The sequence below is a fragment of the Cnephaeus nilssonii genome (genome assembly GCF_951640355.1).
Source record: "Cnephaeus nilssonii genome assembly, chromosome: 20".
Lineage (NCBI taxonomy): Eukaryota > Metazoa > Chordata > Mammalia > Chiroptera > Vespertilionidae > Cnephaeus > Cnephaeus nilssonii.
Genome location: NC_137091.1, coordinates 31,171,452 through 31,190,657, shown reverse-complemented (window position 1 = coordinate 31,190,657; position 19,206 = coordinate 31,171,452). Strand labels below are relative to the sequence as shown.

At 48.3% G+C, this 19,206-nt stretch overlaps 1 protein-coding gene across 3 annotated transcripts in view; it reads left to right on the top strand.

Annotated features, from left to right (window-relative positions):
* The window catches only part of FBXO31 (F-box protein 31), a 42,899-nt gene extending 24,789 nt beyond the window's left edge, over positions 1-18,110 (top strand). For all 3 annotated transcript variants that reach the window (XM_079759932.1, XM_079759930.1, XM_079759931.1), the window contains 7 exons: positions 2,950-3,026; positions 5,067-5,234; positions 5,800-5,874; positions 11,215-11,324; positions 11,959-12,112; positions 13,526-13,845; positions 16,342-18,110. In XM_079759932.1, the coding sequence (XP_079616058.1) occupies positions 2,950-3,026; positions 5,067-5,234; positions 5,800-5,874; positions 11,215-11,324; positions 11,959-12,112; positions 13,526-13,845; positions 16,342-16,564 (1,127 nt within the window). In that variant the 3' untranslated portion in view covers positions 16,565-18,110. The remainder of the gene's footprint in view (positions 1-2,949; positions 3,027-5,066; positions 5,235-5,799; positions 5,875-11,214; positions 11,325-11,958; positions 12,113-13,525; positions 13,846-16,341) is intronic.
* The last annotated feature ends 1,096 nt before the right edge of the window (positions 18,111-19,206 follow it).

The window sequence follows — 19,206 nt, the reverse complement described above, 5'->3', positions numbered from 1 at the left end:
GAATGGCCTGGCATGGGCTTTTAAATACAAATGGACAAGCACTTACTGGCTCATTATGTTATACATTTGCCACTGGATTCTCTTAGAACAACCATCTGTCTGGAGCTTATATCTGAGACCAAAAATGGAATTCTGACCCACCTCAGGGAGGGAGGCTTAGTGGCCGAGACCTAGGAAGTGCCTGGAGTTGTGTGGGGGTGTTCTCTTTGTTCCCAAGGGGTGGTCAGAAGTTTCCTGTAGCTTGTAAGGGTGTGTCACCACCCTTCAGGGAGAGGACTTCCAGAGCCTCTGGACTGTAGCGACTAAAGTGATGCCCGCCAGCTGCCGGTGGCTGACAGCTTAGAAGAGGCTGGTCTACCTGGAGACTGCTGTCTTCTCTAAGGTCTGAGTTATAAAAATACAGCAGTCATTATAGAAAACTTGCATTAGTTCCATTTCTCTGTGGACATATTTGACCTGTGTGTGGTCTGTTACCTCCAGGAGGAAGTTAACGTCTGAAAGAAGAAAGGTCATTTCAAGCCCCACCTTCAAACTTTACAGTGCCCAGGTGGTCGGTGTTCCAGTGCTCCTCGCATGTTCGAACGGAGTGCAGCTCAGGATTTCTTTCTACCGTTAGCCAGACTTTCCAGAGAAGTCTGCTGTGATGATTGGCTTATGAGGTCCTTGGGACCCTGCTCTGTTCCTGGACCTTTTGAGTTCTCCTGGTCTCTTAAAACCATCCGGGCCTTGGTTCTGTTGGACCAGAGAGGATCAGCAGTCTTGGGTACAAGACGTTGTCCTGGAGAGAAGCAAGTCAGCAGCATCTGAGGCTGCAAATTCTGTTGGAGCTTTGTGGCCTCAGATTAGCTGCTTTTGCTGTGTCACTTATTTTCCTCAGTATCAGGCCATATGTCGTTGCCTGATATTCTTGATAATTCCTGTCTGTAAGAAGTTGGAAGCATCATGGGGGGGATGTGTTGTCCCTATGACTGACATATTTAACACGTTCTTGTGTGCAAATTGATGATGACTGTCGAAGCGCATTTTGAACTTAAAAATAACTTTAACCGTAGGGTTCTGAGTTTTGAGGTTCTGACCTAGAATTCTGGCAGTGCTCCAGATTGCTTTAGTAGGTACAGGGAATATCACTCACCACAGGGTGGAGATGGACAGGTCACTTTTTAAAAATATATATTTTATTGATTTTTTTACAGAGAGGAAGGGAGAGGGATAGAGAGTCAGAAACATCGATGAGAGAGAAACATCGATCAGCTGCCTCCTGCACACCTTCTACTGGGGATGTGCCCGCAACCAAGGTACATGCCCTTGACCGGAATAGAACCTGGGACCCTTGAGTCCGCAGGCCGACACTCTATCCACTGAGCCAAACCGGTTAGGGCGGACAGGTCACTTTTAACCAATATCCAGCTCAAGGCGGTCAGACAGGAGGAAATTCTCTTTATTCACAGGAGGGTTCACCTCTTATTCTAGTCAGGAAGAGCCCATATTTAGAATTCGAAATTAGAAAAAGCATGTCTCTGCTCTTGCAGCAAGGCAGGAGGAGTTTCCTTTTACTGGTGGGAGAGTCAGCCTTCTGTATTGAGGCCTTCACCTGATTGGATGAGGCCCACCACATTGGGGAGAGCAGTCTGCTTTATTCCATCCACCGATTTAAATGTTAATCTCATCCAAAACAACCTCACAGACACATCCAGAATAACGTGGCCCAGTCAAGTGACACATGAAGTTAGTCACCACACACTGTCTGCACAGAGACCCCAGACCCTACGTCTGGCAGTCGGGGACTTGTGTAAGTTGGTTGCCCATTCATTCATTCATTCATTCACCCCACAAAGTACATGTGCAAAGGAAATTGAAGTGAAGGACATTTTCCTAAATGTTTACTGCAGCTGGTCATCTCTGTGTAGTGGGATTTCAGGTTGGCACTGGGATTCCTTCTCTCCAGTTGTCTTCAGTCAATATCTATGCATTGTTGTTGTTTTTAAAATATATATATTTTTATTTTATTGATTTTTTTACAGAGAGGAAGGGAGAGGGATAGAGAGTTAGAAACATCGATGAGAGGGAAACATTGATCAGCTGCCTCTTGCACACCCCCTACCAGGGATGTGCCCGCAACCAAGGTACATGCCCTTGACCGGAATCGAACCTGGGACCCTTCAGTCCGCAGGCCAACGCTCTATCCACTGTGCCAAACCGGCTAGGGCTATGCATTTTTTAAAAAATAAGGTGGGGAGGTGCCATTTTTTTAAAAAGTGAGGTGACCCAACTTAATTCTTAATATACAGTCCCATGACATGTTGAATTCTGTCCCCACCTTTTAAAGAATCCTGTGCTTCCTCAGTTGTGTAAACTGATGGGATGCTCATAACTTCAGAAAGGCGCCCAGTCTGTGTCTTACAAGACAGCAGTTCTCGGTCCCTGGAGCTGCTCGCATAGAGGCTGGATTTCAAAAGGACCCAATTGTCTGTTTTATTATGCTTGTTTTTTAAAAGCTCACCCCTTTAAATATGTGGGGTTTTTTTTATTGATTTCGGAGAGAGGAAGGGAGAGGTATATATATAGAGAGAAACATCAATTATGAGAGAGAATCATCTATCAGCTGCCTCCTGCATGCCTCCTACTAGGGATGAAGCCTACATCCTGGACATGTGCCCTGACCGGGAATCAAACCGTGACCTCCTGGTTCATAGGTCAATGCTTAACCACTGAACCACCCCAGCAGGCTGTTTTATTATGCTTTTTAAAGACAGTTTTATTTTTAGAATTCTTTAGAAACTTTGGTAGGTAAGATTTGCTTCTATTCACATGTTTACAAGGCTCTGTTACAAGCCTTCATAATTTCTTCATAATTCTCTCTTCCTCCTCCTGCCCTTTCCTCTGATTTACTATAAAGTGAAGACTGGCTGCCTCTGAAGTGAGACCTGCTCTCTCTCTCTCTTCCTATAGTGCTCCACCGATACAGACACATCTTGGGATTGTGGCAGCCAGATATCGGGCCCTATGGAGGACTGCTGAATGTGGTGGTAAGTCCGAGAGCCTCGAGTGTGGGTTCTTGTGAAGTCAGGACTGCTGTCCCACATGGTTGGAATGTGGTGCCTTTTCTACTGGAGGGCAAGACAGCCGCTTTCTGTGTGACATTAGAGTAATCACAGGGGCTTCTCATCAGGTTATGTTTTGTGGCCCTAGCTGGTTTCATGCAGAAAGCGGTCTCCTCCCAGTGAAGGTTGCATGTGCTCTGAATGGTGCCTTTTGAATAGCCCTGGGCCCGGGTGTCGCTGTAGCAGATGTCGAAGTAAAACAAAGTCAGGTGCCCCCTGGGGAGTGCTGGTGTTTTGCTCCTGCTTTCCCTCTTGGCACGTGCCAGAAGCCCAGTCCAGGAGACTGCCTGCACATCATGTAGTGGTAGTGGGTCTGCCTCGCAGTGGCCTCTGGGGCCTTGGGTAGTCTCGGTGTAGCTCTGCTGAGTCCAGTCCAGGTGGGCTGCCTGGTGATGCTAGTTACTCTGTCACTGTATATTTTGCTCACCAGGTGGGGTTTTGGACAGGGATAAATACTGCTTTATATTTTTCATATTTGGTGGAAACATTCACTAAGAAACACATTTACATGTGTTATGTTTAATATCACTGGGGAAAAGTGTTGCTTTTAAAACATTCTCTCAGAGACAAGCCAGATAGCTCCCAGCGTGGGCATAGTTTTTTCCTTTTAGTCAGGCCGGTGATAAGTGTTTTTCATACTGGCAGTGAGTAATAGAGTAAAAAAAAGGGGGGTTTCTGAAAGCAGGGGATAATTACGGGAAAATGGAACCCGTGACTGAACAACTGCAACTGGCTCTTGTCTCAGACCAATTAGCACTGAAGTGATTAATTTCTCCCCTCTGTCGATAGAGCTAAAAGCCGTGGATCAGGCTGTTCTGGGAAAGCAGGAGTGTCTGCTGGGTCATCCCAACCTGGGCTGTCCCTGTCCCCTCCTCTGAGAACACGGTGCCTCTGTGCTGAGCACAGTGTGTGGGGACTGTGCCGTCTGATCTGAGCTCTGTCGCTTTCTATCACTCACTGTCTCAGACACACGAATAGGGGGAACGGTAGCATGCATTACCAATGCCCACCACGTGGATTCAGCAATTATCTATCGTGTGCCAAGTTTGTGGCCTCTGTCTCTGCCCTTTGGTGGTTTGTTTTCAGGCATTTTCAAGCAAATCCCAGGCCTGTGTCGCTTCATCTGTTTGTACTTCAGTGTGGATCTCTAAATCTGGGTATTTTCGTACATATCCACCACATTCTCATCACACCCTACAAAAGTAGTAATAATCCCTTGATATTTATTACTTGAGACACAGCCAATATGGAAGGTTCCCTGATTGTCTCAACACTGCCTTTGACAGCTGGTTCATTGAAATCGGGACCTAAACGATTTCACATTCCATTAGTTTGTTTTGCCTCATGGGTCTCCTGTTGAAAGCAGCACTCCTATTCCGCCTGCCTTTTTCTCATGTCATTTAAGCCTCCCGCCCCCCCCCCCCCCACTTCCTACCTCTCCCTCCCTCCCCCCATTTTAGATCTGGAAGTTCTCTCTAAAAGGCTTTTTTGGATTCAGATCCAACTGCTTTTTTTCTATTTAAAAATTAATTTTGTCCAGCCTTATTGAGGTATAATTGACAAAATTATAAGATTTATAAAGCACACATTATGGTGATTTGATATACATATACATTGTAAAAGGTTTCCCACCACCTAGTTAATTAACATATCTATCACCTAACATTTATGTTCTACTCTTGCCAATTCCAGTGATACAATACAGTGTTATCAACTATAGCACATTGCTTTACATTAGAGAATTACTAGTACTTTCTAGTTAACAAGCACTTGGTTGCGGGGCTGTGCGTGTCCCATTGCCATAGGTCAGGCGCATCTTGATGTCTCTTGGTCCTGAGGTTCTCCATGGGACTAGAGTGTGGAGGTGTGGGATGGTCATCATGGACAGCTGTGGGGTGAGAAACCTCTGCCTCAGTGCCTCGCCGTAACCCTCACAGGGACTTGCGCCCTTTCTCCTCACCACAGGTGGATGGCTTATTTATTATTGGCTGGATGTACCTGCCTCCCCATGACCCTCATGTGGATGACCCCATGCGATTCAAGCCCTTGTTTAGAATTCACCTGATGGAGAGGAAGTCAGCCACAGTGGAGTGCATGTACGGCCACAGAGGGCCCCACAACGGCCACATTCAGGTGAGGGTATGCTTGGGCTCTCTCAGACATGGCAGCCACGCGCAGTCGAGGGGTGAGGTCTCCCCTGCTCTTCCAAGTTCTGGTGCCAGCTGAGTTTGCAGTGGTGTTTCTAGCTACAAGCCTGTGTCCATATAGATCAGGGGAAATTGGAGAAAATGGCTCTACCTCCATCCCTTCTGTGTATTTATGCTGTGGTGCTGTGATGTAACTCCCCAAAGAATCACTAGTTGGAACCCACTACTGGTTCTGCATCCAGTTAAAACCATTTGTTCTTTCCAAACACAGTTCCTCACTGTTCTGTTTTCAGAACGATAGCCCCCTTTTCCTGCTCTAAGAATCTCCTTGGAAAAGCACAAACACCTCTCTCTTCGGTGCACCGCTCCTCTGAGAAGGAAGTGCGTGCTCAGGTAGTCCTGAGCTCCCTTTTCTGGACTGGTCACGATTTGTAGGCATATGGGGCTTCTGTAGATGAGTGGGGTGCAGCATTGAGGAGGGGTTCATTGTCTGATGGAGATGCCACGGCTGATTTATTGTTCCCCTCTCTCCTTTGTCATGAATGCTCAAGATTGTGAAGAAGGACGAGTTCTCCACCAAGTGCAACCAGACGGAGCACCACAGGATGTCTGGTGGGAGACAAGAGGTGAGCCTGCGCTCCTTCTGTGCACAAGGAGCAGACGTGAGGTTGAATGGTTTGGCATCGTCAGCATGCCACCAAGAGCGCCCTCTCCCATGGTTCATCCTCACATTGTTGCTGCAGCAAGTGTGCTTGACCCTTTGTCAGAAACGGCCTCATATGGACTTGTGTGCACAAGCATACGTTTTTCTTCCCCCGCTGCTATGCAAAGAGCCGAGGTCCAAGGAAATCTCAGTGTATTGCTTGCCAGTTCCCCCAAAATAACCTGGAGGACTGGCTGTGAAAGACATAAGCTTATTAGGACTTACGTGCAGGCCAGTGAAATTACTGCAACACAGGCTTTCACAGGACAGGATTATATAGAGCACAGAAAACAAAGCAAATGGGCCATGCTTACACACACGCACAAGCTGTGCGAGATAAAAGTGCCAGCTATTCGATCCAGGTTCACATCCGAAAACAGTTTCTTTTTGGCGGCTTCCTTGGCTGAGAAGCTGGCCAGGCTCCCAAGGTCCCACAGCACCCTTACAGATGGCCTTCATCATATTCCCGCAGGGTGGGAGGAGGAATTGGAGCTTGGGTAGGGGCCCATGTTTTCACAGACCACACACCCACCAACCCTCAGAATGAATGACCAAGAGGAAATTGTTTTCAGTAGGCAATTCTCTTTCATCCCGAGAGCTTCTGTGTGCTGTACAGGTTTCTTCTTGGAGGTGAGTTACAGGCAGATGTGAGGACTGTTCTCAGAGCCGCACTGTTCTCCCCACAGGAGGACCTGGTGATTGAGATTTTCAGACCAGGCAGAACAGTGGATAAACCTGCATGTCAGCTACACCCAAGAGTCTCTTTGTGCTTCCTTTTGTTTGCACAAGTAATTTTACTTGTCTTTGAGTTGTAGTTTTCTGAGGCTCTAAGTCACAACACCACTTCAAAATACTATCTCTTCTTTAAAATTTTATTTATTTTTTAAAATATGGAACACTTCACAAATTTGCATGACATTTTTGTGCAGGGGTCATGCTAATCTTCTCTGTATCGTTCCAATTTTAGTATATGTGCTGCTGAAGCGAGCACAATATTGCCGTTTTTTAAGAAAAACTTGGACTTTTAAAATATAAAACACTCATTACAGCATCTTTATATTTGTTGGGTGTGCATTTCTCAGCCAGTTTTTAAAAAAATAATTCTTTATTGTTGAAAGTATTACATATGTTCCCTTTTTTCCTCCATTGACCCCCTCCCACCACTCGCACCCCAGGGCTTCACCACCCTATTGTCTGTGTACATGACTTATGCATATATGCATACAAGGTCTTTAGTTGATTACCTCCCACCCACACTCCCTTCCCCGCCTTCCCTCTGAGATTCCACACTCTGTTGCATGCTTTCATGTCTCTGAATACACTCTGTTCATCAGTTTACTTTGTTAATTAAATTCCACATATGAGTGAGATCATGTGATACTTGTCTTTCTCTGACTGACTTATTTCACTTAGCATGATACTCTGCAGGTCCCTCCATGCTGTCTCAAAGGGTAAGAGATTCTTCTTTTTTACTGCTGCAGAGTATTCCATGGTGTAAATGTACCACAGCTTTTTTATCCACTCATCTGCTGATGGGCACTTGGTCTCAGTTTTTGAGTCTCTGATGGCTTGTGCTAGCTTGTGATCCCTTTATCATCCTGCTTATGAAGGAACCAGTGAGTTGTCCTTCTCAGCCCTTTACGTGGGCTCCACCCTTCATCAATACCAAAAGCCAGCCCTGTGGGATCATAAACTGCATCCACAGGGCTCGCCAATTCTCCCACTTGCTTGCATGAACACTCCAGTTCCAGAATTTCCGCCAATTTTGCGCACCTTTGAAGGCCAAGTCCAGGTTGTCTTGAGGCTCATTCTGCCTGAGTCTTACAGGTGCATTCTGTGTGACCCTCTTATGTGCTTTGCAAACTGTAGGTACAGCTACTGGATCCCTGTGAGCAGTAGTATAGCCTTCAGGCCATCCCAAACTCTGCCTCCCCAGTGCAGACGCCGCCTGGCTTGTCTTTATGGATGATGGCCAAGGCCCAGCCACCACTTGACTTCCCTGCCCCTGCCTATCCAGGCCCCCTTACCCAAGGGTTCTGAAAACTTGGGGGTTGCAGAGCAGAGATAGACAAGTAATTACCCGGGTACTAAAATGATGTCTTAGCTTCATCAAATAGGAAATCAGCAGAATCTGTCCGGAATAGGAGCCGTCTCCAAACCCACTCTCCGCCTCCCTTGATGTTTTTTGGCATTTCTGATATAATGACAATCTCACTCTCTCAGTTGGATATATTTTTTAGGCTTAATTATTACTCCAGAGATATTTTCCAGTCTCATTAGAACCCTTCACAAGTTTTATTTTTAGTTCAGCATAGCATTCCATCATCTTGCTCTGATGTAATCGGATATAACCATTCTTCTGTAGGTAGACATGGGGTTTGTGCTCAAATATTCGCATTTCTCCTATTACTCTCTTGATCACGTGCTTGAGTGACTTACCCTCTGGGAGCCTCAGTTCTTATGTATAAGATGGGGCCATATAATTATCTGTGGGCCCCAAGTGATCTAGGAGGGTTGAATAGGATACCACATGTGAATAACTTAGCACCAGGCGTGGCTGGAGCCATCCAGGAGGATGCCAGGTGTTATTACCCTCACTCCACTGTCTGAACTCCATGGAAACCTTATGGATCATGCAGAAATGGAATTGCTGTGTGGAAGGCCCTGAAGATGCTCCAAATTCCTCTTACATATTGTCAGTTGGTTGGTCCTTGTGTACAGCCTGCCAGGGCAGGTGAGCCCTGCCCCCCATGCTCCTGTTGGCCCTGATATTGGCCTTGGTGAAGGCAAGACCAGTTAGCACATGGACTTTGGGTTAGCTTCTGTCACTTACTAGCTGGGCGACTTTGGAAAGGTTTCTCTACTTTTATAAGTCCCAAACCTCTGAAGAACAAGGAAAATGTTAACACCCGTCTCCTAGGCCAGTGATGGTGAACCTATGACACGCGTGTCAGCACTGACACGCGTAGCCATTTCTGATGACACGCAGCTGCATGCCGAGGATGAAACATTTGCTGCTCCTGAGGATGAAACATTTGCGACTAGAGTCTTGGAGTTAGTTTTTTCCTCAAAGTGACACACTCCCCGAGTTATGCTCAGTTTTTTGGCGAAGTTTGACACACCAAGCTCAAAAGGTTGCCCATCACTGTCCTAGGCTGTTGTGCAGATTAAGCAATGATTATACAGTGCTAACACATAGTAAGCCAGCCCTGGGAAATATTAAACTGATTCTTATATGTTCTAGGCCCCTGAGTTTTTCCTTATGTATATATACGCTGTAAGATTATTTTATAGTAAACATGTATTTAAAAGTAAACATGTATTTAAAAGTTCTTTATAGTAAACATGTATTTAAAAGTTCTTTGTTCTAAATAATTGGGTCTGGTTGGTATTTCTAATGACTTTGGCCTTTTCATGCAAAGTAAATAAGATTAGGACTATTCACAAGCCATCTTCTCTATGGCACTTAGCTCAAGTCTGATTATTCACCATGGCAACATTGAAATCCTTGTTCATTACATTCACTTGCTTCCATTTTTATTTGTTATTTATCTCTTTTATTTTTTAAGGGCCTTTATTCCACGAGTGGAGCCATTTAAGTGGAAGGTTTTGACTTTGGTGAAGTATAATTTGTCAAATTATTTTTTTATGGTTATTTTTTCTGTGTCCTAAAAAACTTTACCTATCCTCAAGTGACGACCCCACCCCACACCGCCCCCTCTCCCTCTTCCCCTCTCCCTCTCACTCCCTTCCACTCTAAAAATCAATGGAAAAAATATCCTCAGGTAAGGATTAACAAAACAAAACGAAACAAAACAAAACAAATCAGCTGACCAGATAAATGTGGGTCTGATTCCAGGCTCTCTGTTTAGTTCTATTAATATATTTGTCAGTCCTCATGCTCATACCACCATCTCAATTACTGTAGCTTTATAGGAAGTCGTAACATGGGCTAGTGTGGGTCCTTCAGCTTTATTCTTTTGCAAAATTGCTTTGGACATTTAGGTTTTTTAAATTTCCATATGAATTTCAGAATCAGCTTGCTTGTTTCTACAGAAAGGCTATCCTGGTAGGATTATGACTGACATTGAATGTGTAGGTCAGTTTGTAAATTGCTGATTTAATGGGGAGTCTCCAGTCTGTAGAGACTTCTCACTATTATTAGGCCTCTTTATTTTCTTTCAGCAGTGTTGGCATTTTCAGAGTGGAGGTCTGCACATATTTTGTAATATTTATTCCCAAGTCCTGTGGTTTTGTTTTGTTTTAGGTTATTGTAAATAGGATTAAAATTTTTTATTTTACAATTTTGCGCTGCTAGTATATAAAATTTCAGTTGATTTTTATATATTGACTTTGTAGTTCTAATAGTTGTTTTGTTTACTCACTAGTAATTTTTGTGCTTTGCCAGATTTGTGCAGTAGCATACTAAAGCACTTGACAGATTGTAGCTCTTTTGTTGTTTTGGTAAATTGCTTTCACTTCCATTTATAGAGCTAATTCTAGATAATCATTAGAAACACTATATTGAATTAGAAACTCAGTTCTGTGGATTAAGTTAAATGTACAGAATGAAGCAATTAAGCACTAAATATCCTTCCCAGTGTTTGATTCCGTAATGAATTTTTGAGCTTTGGGGACTTTTTGCACATGCACTTACCGAACATACAACATTATTATGAAGGCACATTTGAGAAAGGAAAATCCACCCTCGACCCAGGCTGTCCCATGTTCCTCAGCAGCAGCTGCAGAAAGCACCTCTGGCCAAGTCACTAGCACGGGACTTGGCGGCCGAGCTCTGCTGTGCTGCTGCTCTCCCAGAACCCTGAGAACTAGGCTCAGAGGCTGTGCAGTGTCAAGCCAGCTCAGCATAGACACTTCCTGGTTCATGGGCACGAAGTGAAGCTCATGTGGCTGTCCCTGGGAGCTCTGGGCCTGGACTATGGTCCCAGCTTCACCTGAAGGGACCCCTGTTCCTTTGCCTGAAGTCTGGGCTCATTGTGCTTTGGGAAAGCAGGGACCAGAGCCCATTTTTCACTGGTGGCACGCCTAGCAGGAAGGCAGGCCAGGTGCTGGGAGACCAAACACAGGGCAGCTCCCCATTCTCCTGCCCAGCCCTGTGTCCATCTGTCCACCCAGGTGGGTTCCTTTGTCATAGGTGTGCCCACAGCTATAAAAATGCTGCTTTGTCCAACGAGGATCACAGGTGAGCAGACTCCATGCCCCTGTGTCATGGTGGTTTTCACGACCTGTGTTCTCTTGGAAGGAATTCCGAACATGGCTGAGGGAAGAATGGGGGCGGACACTGGAGGACATTTTCCACGAGCACATGCAAGAGCTCATCCTGATGAAGTTCATCTACACCAGTCAGTATGAGTAAGTGCAGCCGCCGTCTGTGGGTGCTGAGCACAGTCCCTCTCTGTGGGTCCTGTGAGTGCAGTCTCTGTGGGAGAATTGTTAACTCAGTACCTCCCTCTCTCGGTACTCCTGAGCAGTCCCCATCCCCACCTCCCTGCCTGTACCCCGTATGTTTTCCATCTTATGGGCCTGCTGTATGTGCCTAATCCTCAGGGTTGTTTTCCCTCATCCACCCTGGGAGGCCTGCCTTCTCAGCCTCTCTGTCCCTGAGCCCTGTCCCTGCAGCCCCTGTTTAGTCCCTTTGCCATGTCCCTTGCGCAGTCTTGGGTTCCTGTCCCAGGATGACAGAATAGGAGTGGCATTCCCTTCCCTCCTCTGAGAGCTCCACTCCAGCTGCCTTGGAGGGCCCAGCAGAGACATATGAGGCCCTGTTAAGCCTTGTTGGAATCAGAGGAGGTGTGAGGGTGCCATACACCTGTGGGTACGGTGAGCATGGCTCAGGAGCATGGGTGCCCCTGCTCCCCACTTACCTGGCCATGCCCATCTGCCTTCCTTGCCCACTCCCTGGGGTGGGACAAGGAGGTATGGGCTCTGCACTGCTGCAGCTCCATGGGACTCTGCCATGTTGTCACACTACCCACTCCCCCCACAGCAACTGCCTGACCTACCGCCGAATCTACCTCCCGCCCAGCCACCCGGATGATCTCATCAGGCCAGGCCTCTTTAAAGGCACCTACGGCAGCCACGGCTTAGAGATTGTCATGCTCAGCTTCCATGGAAAGCATGCCAGGGTCACGAAGATCACAGTAAGTCCTGGGGCTACCCTCCGGGTCCAGCCCTGTGTGGACTTGTCAGGTTGGCTGTGGCAGGGCGCTCGGGCTGCACCTTGGCTACTTGATATGGCTGGGGCCTGCGGCACCGCTTCACCAGGGAGCTGGTTGGGAGTGCAGATCCTCAGGCCCTACCCGGGCCCACCCAACCAGAATCCCAGGGGATTTTGAGCACTTCCACTTTCCTGCAGGGCTCTTTTCCTGGCTGCACACTGACATACCTTGAGAAAGGGAAGTTGAAAAAAACACTAATGCCCTTGCCCTACCCTATAAATTCTAATTTAATGGGGAGCGGGCTGGGTTATGGCTTCACAGCCTCCCCAGGTGACCCCAAGGGCCAGCACATAGGAGACCCCTGCAGTAGCACATAGGCCCCACCGCCTGTCCTGTGCTCAGCAGCTTGTGAAAGCAGTTGGAGGGTTGTTGAGCCACATAGGCCCTGTGTTGCCCGCTCCAAGGGCCGCCAATCATTCTGGGCTCACCTGTCATTTGCATAGTTGGTGGGTGAGTTTCTGGCAGATGCACTAGAGCCGAGGTCAGCAAACTGCGGCTCGCGAGCCACATGCGGCTCTTTGGCCCCTTGAGTGTGGCTCTTCCACAAAATACCACGGCCTGGGCGAGTCTATTTTGAAGAAGTGGCGTTAGAAGAAGTTTAAGTTTAAAAAATTTGGCTCTCAACAGAAATTTCAATCGTTGTCCTGTTGGTATTTGGCTCTGTTGACTAATGAGTTTGCCGACCACTGCCCTGGAGCATCCTGAAGAAGCAGCACCACTTCCTAGTCCTCACAAAGCATTGCTCTGAACCTCTGTCTGCCGGGATGCCTCTGCTTGGGGAAAGCTCATGTGAACAAGAGCCTGGAACCAGGGCTGCGTCCCTGGCACAGGGGGGCTCTCCAGCAGGGATTTCGGCATGCTCCTGGGGCTCGTGGAAAGCTGCAGGGCCTGGGGGATCTCCTGGGGGACAGGCTTAGGAGCTTCTGCGTTCCAGGCAGACCTATCTGGGCTGGCCTCTCAGGCCTGCTGCCCTCTGCCTGACCCTGGGAGAGGATGAAGTTCTCTAAGCCCTGGCCTCTTCAGCTGTCACACAGGCTAGTTTCCACCTGTGGTCTTTGAATGCAGATGAGCCACTGTGCTGGGTGCCTGCAGACACTCAGCAGATCACTAGTCGGTGTTGTCATTTTCTGTCCTCAAAGATCCTTTCACTGATGGGGCTGCCTCCTCTAGGCACTAATGTTTTAAGGGCTTCTAAAATGGTCCTACTTCTCAAATGGTTGCTGCTAAGTCAGTAGGAACGCTGAGTGAGCTCATCTGGCCAGAGGTGGGATCTAGGCTGGAGCGTGTTTCTGCTACTCTCTGAGCCCTGCTGACCACCATCCACTTGATCCACAGGGTGACCCCAACATCCCTGCCGGGCAGCAGACAGTAGAGATCGACCTCATGCACCGCATCCAGCTGCCCAATGTCGAGAACCTCTGCAACTTCAACGAGCTCTCGCGCATCGTCCTGGAGGCTCAGGAGCAGGTGCGCCAGGAGCAGCAGCAGCAGCAAGAAGGCAGGACTGAGGACAGCGAGGGTTCCGGGCCGCCCACTGAGGTCAGAGAGCCCGGGAATGAAGGGGCCGCAGCTTTGAAGGAGGAGCCTGTCCAGTTTGTTCTGCCTGTGGGTGTGAGCTCAAGGAACGAGAACTACCCCCGAACCTGCAGGATGTGGTAAGGACAGGAGGGTGGGCGAAGACCCAGTTTTGGGGTGGGACCTGGCTCTGACAGGCCGGCGGCAGGGCTTGCTGCACCAGAATGGGAGCCTCTGATGGTTGGACCAAGCCCCAGCTCATACCTGAACAGATGGCACTGTTTCCTGGGCTGTACAGTCAGCTGTCACATCCCTTGGGGAGCCTCAGACTGGGGGTATTAGAACTGCCAGGTGTGAAGACTCCTCCCAGAATGGCTTACATCACATAGTTGCTAAGGTAAAAGGGAGACGAGGCAGGATGTCAGGCAGCATTGAAGCAGACTGTGAGGAAGAGGACTCTCCCCCTGCCCACACCTCTCCATGTAGAAAGCCTGCTTGGAGTTCGCCCGGATGTCCTTGCAGGTAAGGCCTGTCGTGAGTTCTCCATCCATCTCCTAATGAAGGTAGTTCTGAAGTCAATTCATTATTTCTTCCTGTGATTTCCCTCCCTCCTTCCCTCCTTCCTCCTTCCTGTTATTTTCCTGCCCTTCTCTGCTACTTTGGGCCAGCTCTGCAATGGCCACCAAAGTGAACCTCAGCCCAGACAGCACTTGGAAAGGGGCTGGCATTGCTGCTTCCCTCCCTGCAGAGGTCCCGATCCCTGATCTTGGGACAAAGGCCTCCCCCAGGCTGCCAGCTCTTCACCTGACTTGCTGTTCTTAGGGTTTTGTCTCAGGTCCCTGCTTTCAGCCACTCAGGCCCACCCCTGCCATTCAGGCCATTCCCTGGTAGATGAGTTATGAGACCCTTGACCTTAGTCCCCTACACTCCAGGGCTATTTAAGTTTTGCTAAAATGAATAAAATTAAAAATTCAGGCCCTCAGTTGCACTGGCCACATTTCAAGTGCTCAGTAGCTGCACGTGGCTTCCGGCTACCACATTAGATCTAGAATATTTCATCATCACAGGAAGTTCTCCTGTACGGTTGCCTTAGTGGGCATTTTGAGGGAATAATCTGTCAGTCTCCTGGCATTACAGCTGACCCTCTCCACCTTTTTCAGGTTACGTATAAAGGTTTGTTTCCCTTTACTTCTGGGCCAGCTGCTGTGTTGTGTGTCTGCAGTGGCTATTTACTAGCACTTATAGACTAACAGTGTGGGGAGCTGGCTGAGCTCCCTGAAAAGGATTTAGGTATCTACATGGGCTTAGCAGAAAAAAATTATTACATTTTCTTGTTATACAGTTGATGATAAAAGTGACTGAATTTGGTTTTTCCAGAGGAAGACATACAAATAGCATTCCGAAATAATTTCACCTGATGTAAATATTTTTGTAAAGTTTTAAAATTTTTTATTAAAGTATAGTTGACATTCAATATTATATTAGTTTCAGGTGTATAGATCACATCTATATACCTTATGATGTGATCATCACAATAAGTCTAGTAACCATCTGTCACCATACCAAGTTATTAGGATAATGTTGACTATTTTTATGGCCGTTTGGAAGGCCATAAAAGAAAAAGGCTCTGTTATTCCTGTAAAGCTTGACAGGTCCTAGTAGCTCATGGCCAGCTAAGAGCCCATTAGTAGCTCACCTGGATGTTGGGTCCAGCCAGTCCGGAAGCTCCGGTCCAGACCCCTGGCCAAGCTGTAGGATGGTCCTCCACCCCCATCCTGAATATCAGGGGCTCCATGGCTTGGGAGGGCCTGCTGCGATCCTTCCCTGAATGGTTTGCGAGGCGTTGCCACAGCACCCGAACAGGAAACATTTGCTGTGTGTTCTCTAAGCCTTTGCCTCCCTGTAGGTTCTGGTCCTTTTTCCCCACCAGGTAACTCTCTGAACCACAGGCTGCTCTCCCTTCTCCAGCCCAGCAGTGTCTTAGCGTGGCCGGGAGTTTTGGGGGTCTCTGGCACCATTGCGCATGCTGGGAGATTCAGGCCAGCCCCTGACTTATTGTCATCCACCAGAAGCAAGAAAGATAAATGTATTTCAGCCTCATATATAAAGATCTCAATACTTGGCCATATGATATTTGAAAGTTTGACCTTCTGAGTTCATGTCAGTTGCACGACAATAAGTCTTTATTGATTATATTTAAATTGTTCAAATGTTGACATAGCTACCCCAGGAATTAAGATTTTTGTTACCTGGGCCTGCATCATGAAGATATATGCTTTGGGACAGAGTTGTGAGGTGGAGCTGCTTGAGATCCTCCTCCTTTAGTTGGGTGAAGTGGTAGAAATCAACGTTTGGTGGGGTGATCCCGACCATCTGTCTCCTCACACGCCCAGAGCCCTGCATCTCTGCTAGATGGCTTGGTGCCTGCACATGGAGAGTTGTGCAGGGCCCTATGAAGACAGGCTCTCTTGATGCCTGCTGATGCCTTGCTTCTTGCTGGTGAATAGCAAATAGTGGTTTGAATGGAATGAAGGGTGTTTAGAACACCCCAGGATGACACAGGGCTTGACTGGGGCCAGTGCAGTGCCTCGAAGCTCCTCACTCTTCTTTCCCTTGTGCTTGCCCTCTTTGTTCAGTTTCTACGGCACAGGCCTCATCGCCGGCCACGGCTTCACTAGCCCCGAGCGCACGCCCGGGGTCTTCATCCTGTTTGACGAAGACCGCTTCGGGTTCATCTGGCTGGAGCTGAAATCCTTCAGCCTGTACAGCAGAGTCCAGGCCACCTTCCGGAATGCGGACGCACCATCCCCACAGGCCTTCGAGGAGATGCTCAAGAACATTCAGTCCCTGACCTCCTGACGGCCCCTTCCCCCCGGGGGCGCGCTCCAGACCCTGTGATCTGGGAAGAGCAGCAGCATGCACTTTGGAGATTTGACCTTCTGACCAGAGCACCCACCTTCTTGTAGGCGTCTTGGCCTGAGATGCTTTCTATAGAGTGTGCAACATATGTCTGCATATTTATCAGTAGCTGATGGGAAGGCTGAGCTGAGCATGTCTTATAAAAAAAAAAGAATTGGAGAAATTGAGTTTGTCTTTGGCTCACTGACAGTTTTCTAGGGAAAACAAAATCCTCCTTCAGGGAAGCTCATGACATAACTGAGTGAGGGCTCTGAGTAAGGGTCCAGATGTAAGGGTCCCTGATGTGAGGGTCCCTGATGTGAGGGTCCAGTGTGTGGGGTGCCAGCTCCACTGTCCTCTCTGCAGGAAGCAAATGAAAGTGGCCATGGACCTGTGAGGGCCTGGCGAGGTGAACTTCTATGCAGCCTGGGCAGGTAGTGAGGGTAGTGTTTGTGGAAAGAGAGCCCCAGGGAGTTGGGGTGTCAGTCTCAGGACCCAGAACTAAATTTCCATTTTTCTTGTTTTTCTTTTGTTTTCTTTTTTGTGAATTCCCATTTCTATACTGACTCAGACTTTGGACAGAAGCACTTCACCCCCATCTCAGTTTCTGAATCAGGGAAATGGGGCTGGCAATACGGGTCACTAGAGAACGTCACTGCAGGCCTTTGAGCAACTTGGAGGCCCTGTGAATACCACCCCTGGTACTGGTCTCTGGGCAGCACCCACGTGCCTGCCCTGGCCTCTCTCTAGCATTAGAACTTGCCCTTCAGCCAGTTCCTGTCAGTGCCCCCCCCCCCCCCGGCCACACAAACACACACACACACACACACACACACACACACACACACACACACACATGCTCTGATGTTAGAATCTCAAACGGCAGCCACATGTCCCAGGACTGGACAGGGCTATGTCTTTTTGCGACCCTGCGTTTATTCCATCTGCACGATGTACACAGGCGCTGTTCTGGGAAGTGTTACAGCACATGAGGACTGCAGCCCCTTTGTGGGCAAGAGGGCAGCTTTCTAGAATAGTCACACTGTATGAATCAGGGTGCCCCTTGGAGACTAGGACCTCTCCGGGACCCTCCCGTATGGAGACCCTGAGCACTGACTCTTCTACTGGTGGTGTGCCCGTGTTGGGTTGACACCTGCATTTGGAGAACCCCCTCTGAGGTCCTCGCTGATCTCAGTGTCTATTGAAGAACAGAGCCCTAAATGCATGCTGGTCTCCAAGGACATTTCTGTTCTCCCTCCAGCCTGCACAGAGCCATCTCCACCCCATCTACCTAGGTGTGCGCTTCACGGGGGGCAGGGAAGAGTTTGTTCCCCTCTCTGTTACTTTTCCTTGTTCGGTGGATTGCACTGAGCCCTCACACTAGGGAGGAGGGACCCCAGGAAAGGGGGCAGCTTTGTGGTACTTCATGTAGAGACCAACCTGAGCTGTCTTGTGAAATGTGTCCTCTGTTTTCCTGATTAATTTCTCTCTGGCTTTTTTTTTTTTTTTTTTAAATAAAAACATCCCCACTGCCCTAGCTTCAGTTTGTTTGGCAACTTTGACCTTTTGCTTCCCAGTATCATAGAATTGACAAGCTCTGGGACACAACCCCTAAATGGCAAACTGGTCCTCCTAAGAGGTTCTGTGGAGACCCGAGAGAGACAAATGGAGAAGGTGAGGTCCCTCCTGGGCAGCTGCGGGGTCACCTGCCTGGCGCTGTCAGCTGAATCTCATTAGAGATGCATGCCCATTGCTCACCTTCCAGATCCTTCTAGCAGGCCCTGCAGTCAAGTTGAGGCATGGTCCCAGTTTCCACGTCTTTGGCAGGACTGAGCCTAAATGTGTTGCCACTGCTCCTGTCTTGCAGAATGACTTTTACTCTCATGCCACGTGTGGCCAGCCCGGAACCCTCGTGATAATTATGGCCGTGAAGCTTTGAGGAAAATGAAAACGAAGGACAACTGGGCGTGCAAGCCCTTGTTCTCTATGGTTCACCATTGCTTAAATGAATTCAAGAAAATGCCTATTTTACCTAGAGTCTGAGGCTCACTCTAAGGCAGCGGTCACCAACCGGTGGTCCGTGAGGTCTGAGAGGTTGGCGACCGCTGCTCTAAGGAACTCCCATCTCCATCTGAGGCCTCCCCTAAGCATTGTAAAGCTCACACAGATCGAAGATGAGTTTTCTGATTCAAAACCAATCTCAAATCCGAATGATGTAACCTGCCTCCAGTGTTCGGGTCTATACACGGCTTCTACAAATACTGACGAAAATAACCCTGGGCTGTGTGGGCTGTTGACTGCATTCACGTCGGGCCTGCCTCTGGTGTGAGGTGAGGGCCCAGGGCCTGTGGTGGCTGTCCTGGCAGTGCCCGCAGTGATGCCAGGCCAGGCCAGCCGCCAGTACAGAGCATGTGTTGTTTCCCACTCTGATATGTCTTCAGCCAGCTAGCTCTTGGTTTCCAGTTCAGCAGTGAGTGTGCAGGGACTCAGCACCAGCTGGCTTCCTGGGTCAAGGGAATGGTCAGGCAGCTCATCAGAACTTCCTGCATGAATTAACTTCGGAAGAATTAACTAGACCTGAATGACCCATTTTAGGGACCAGC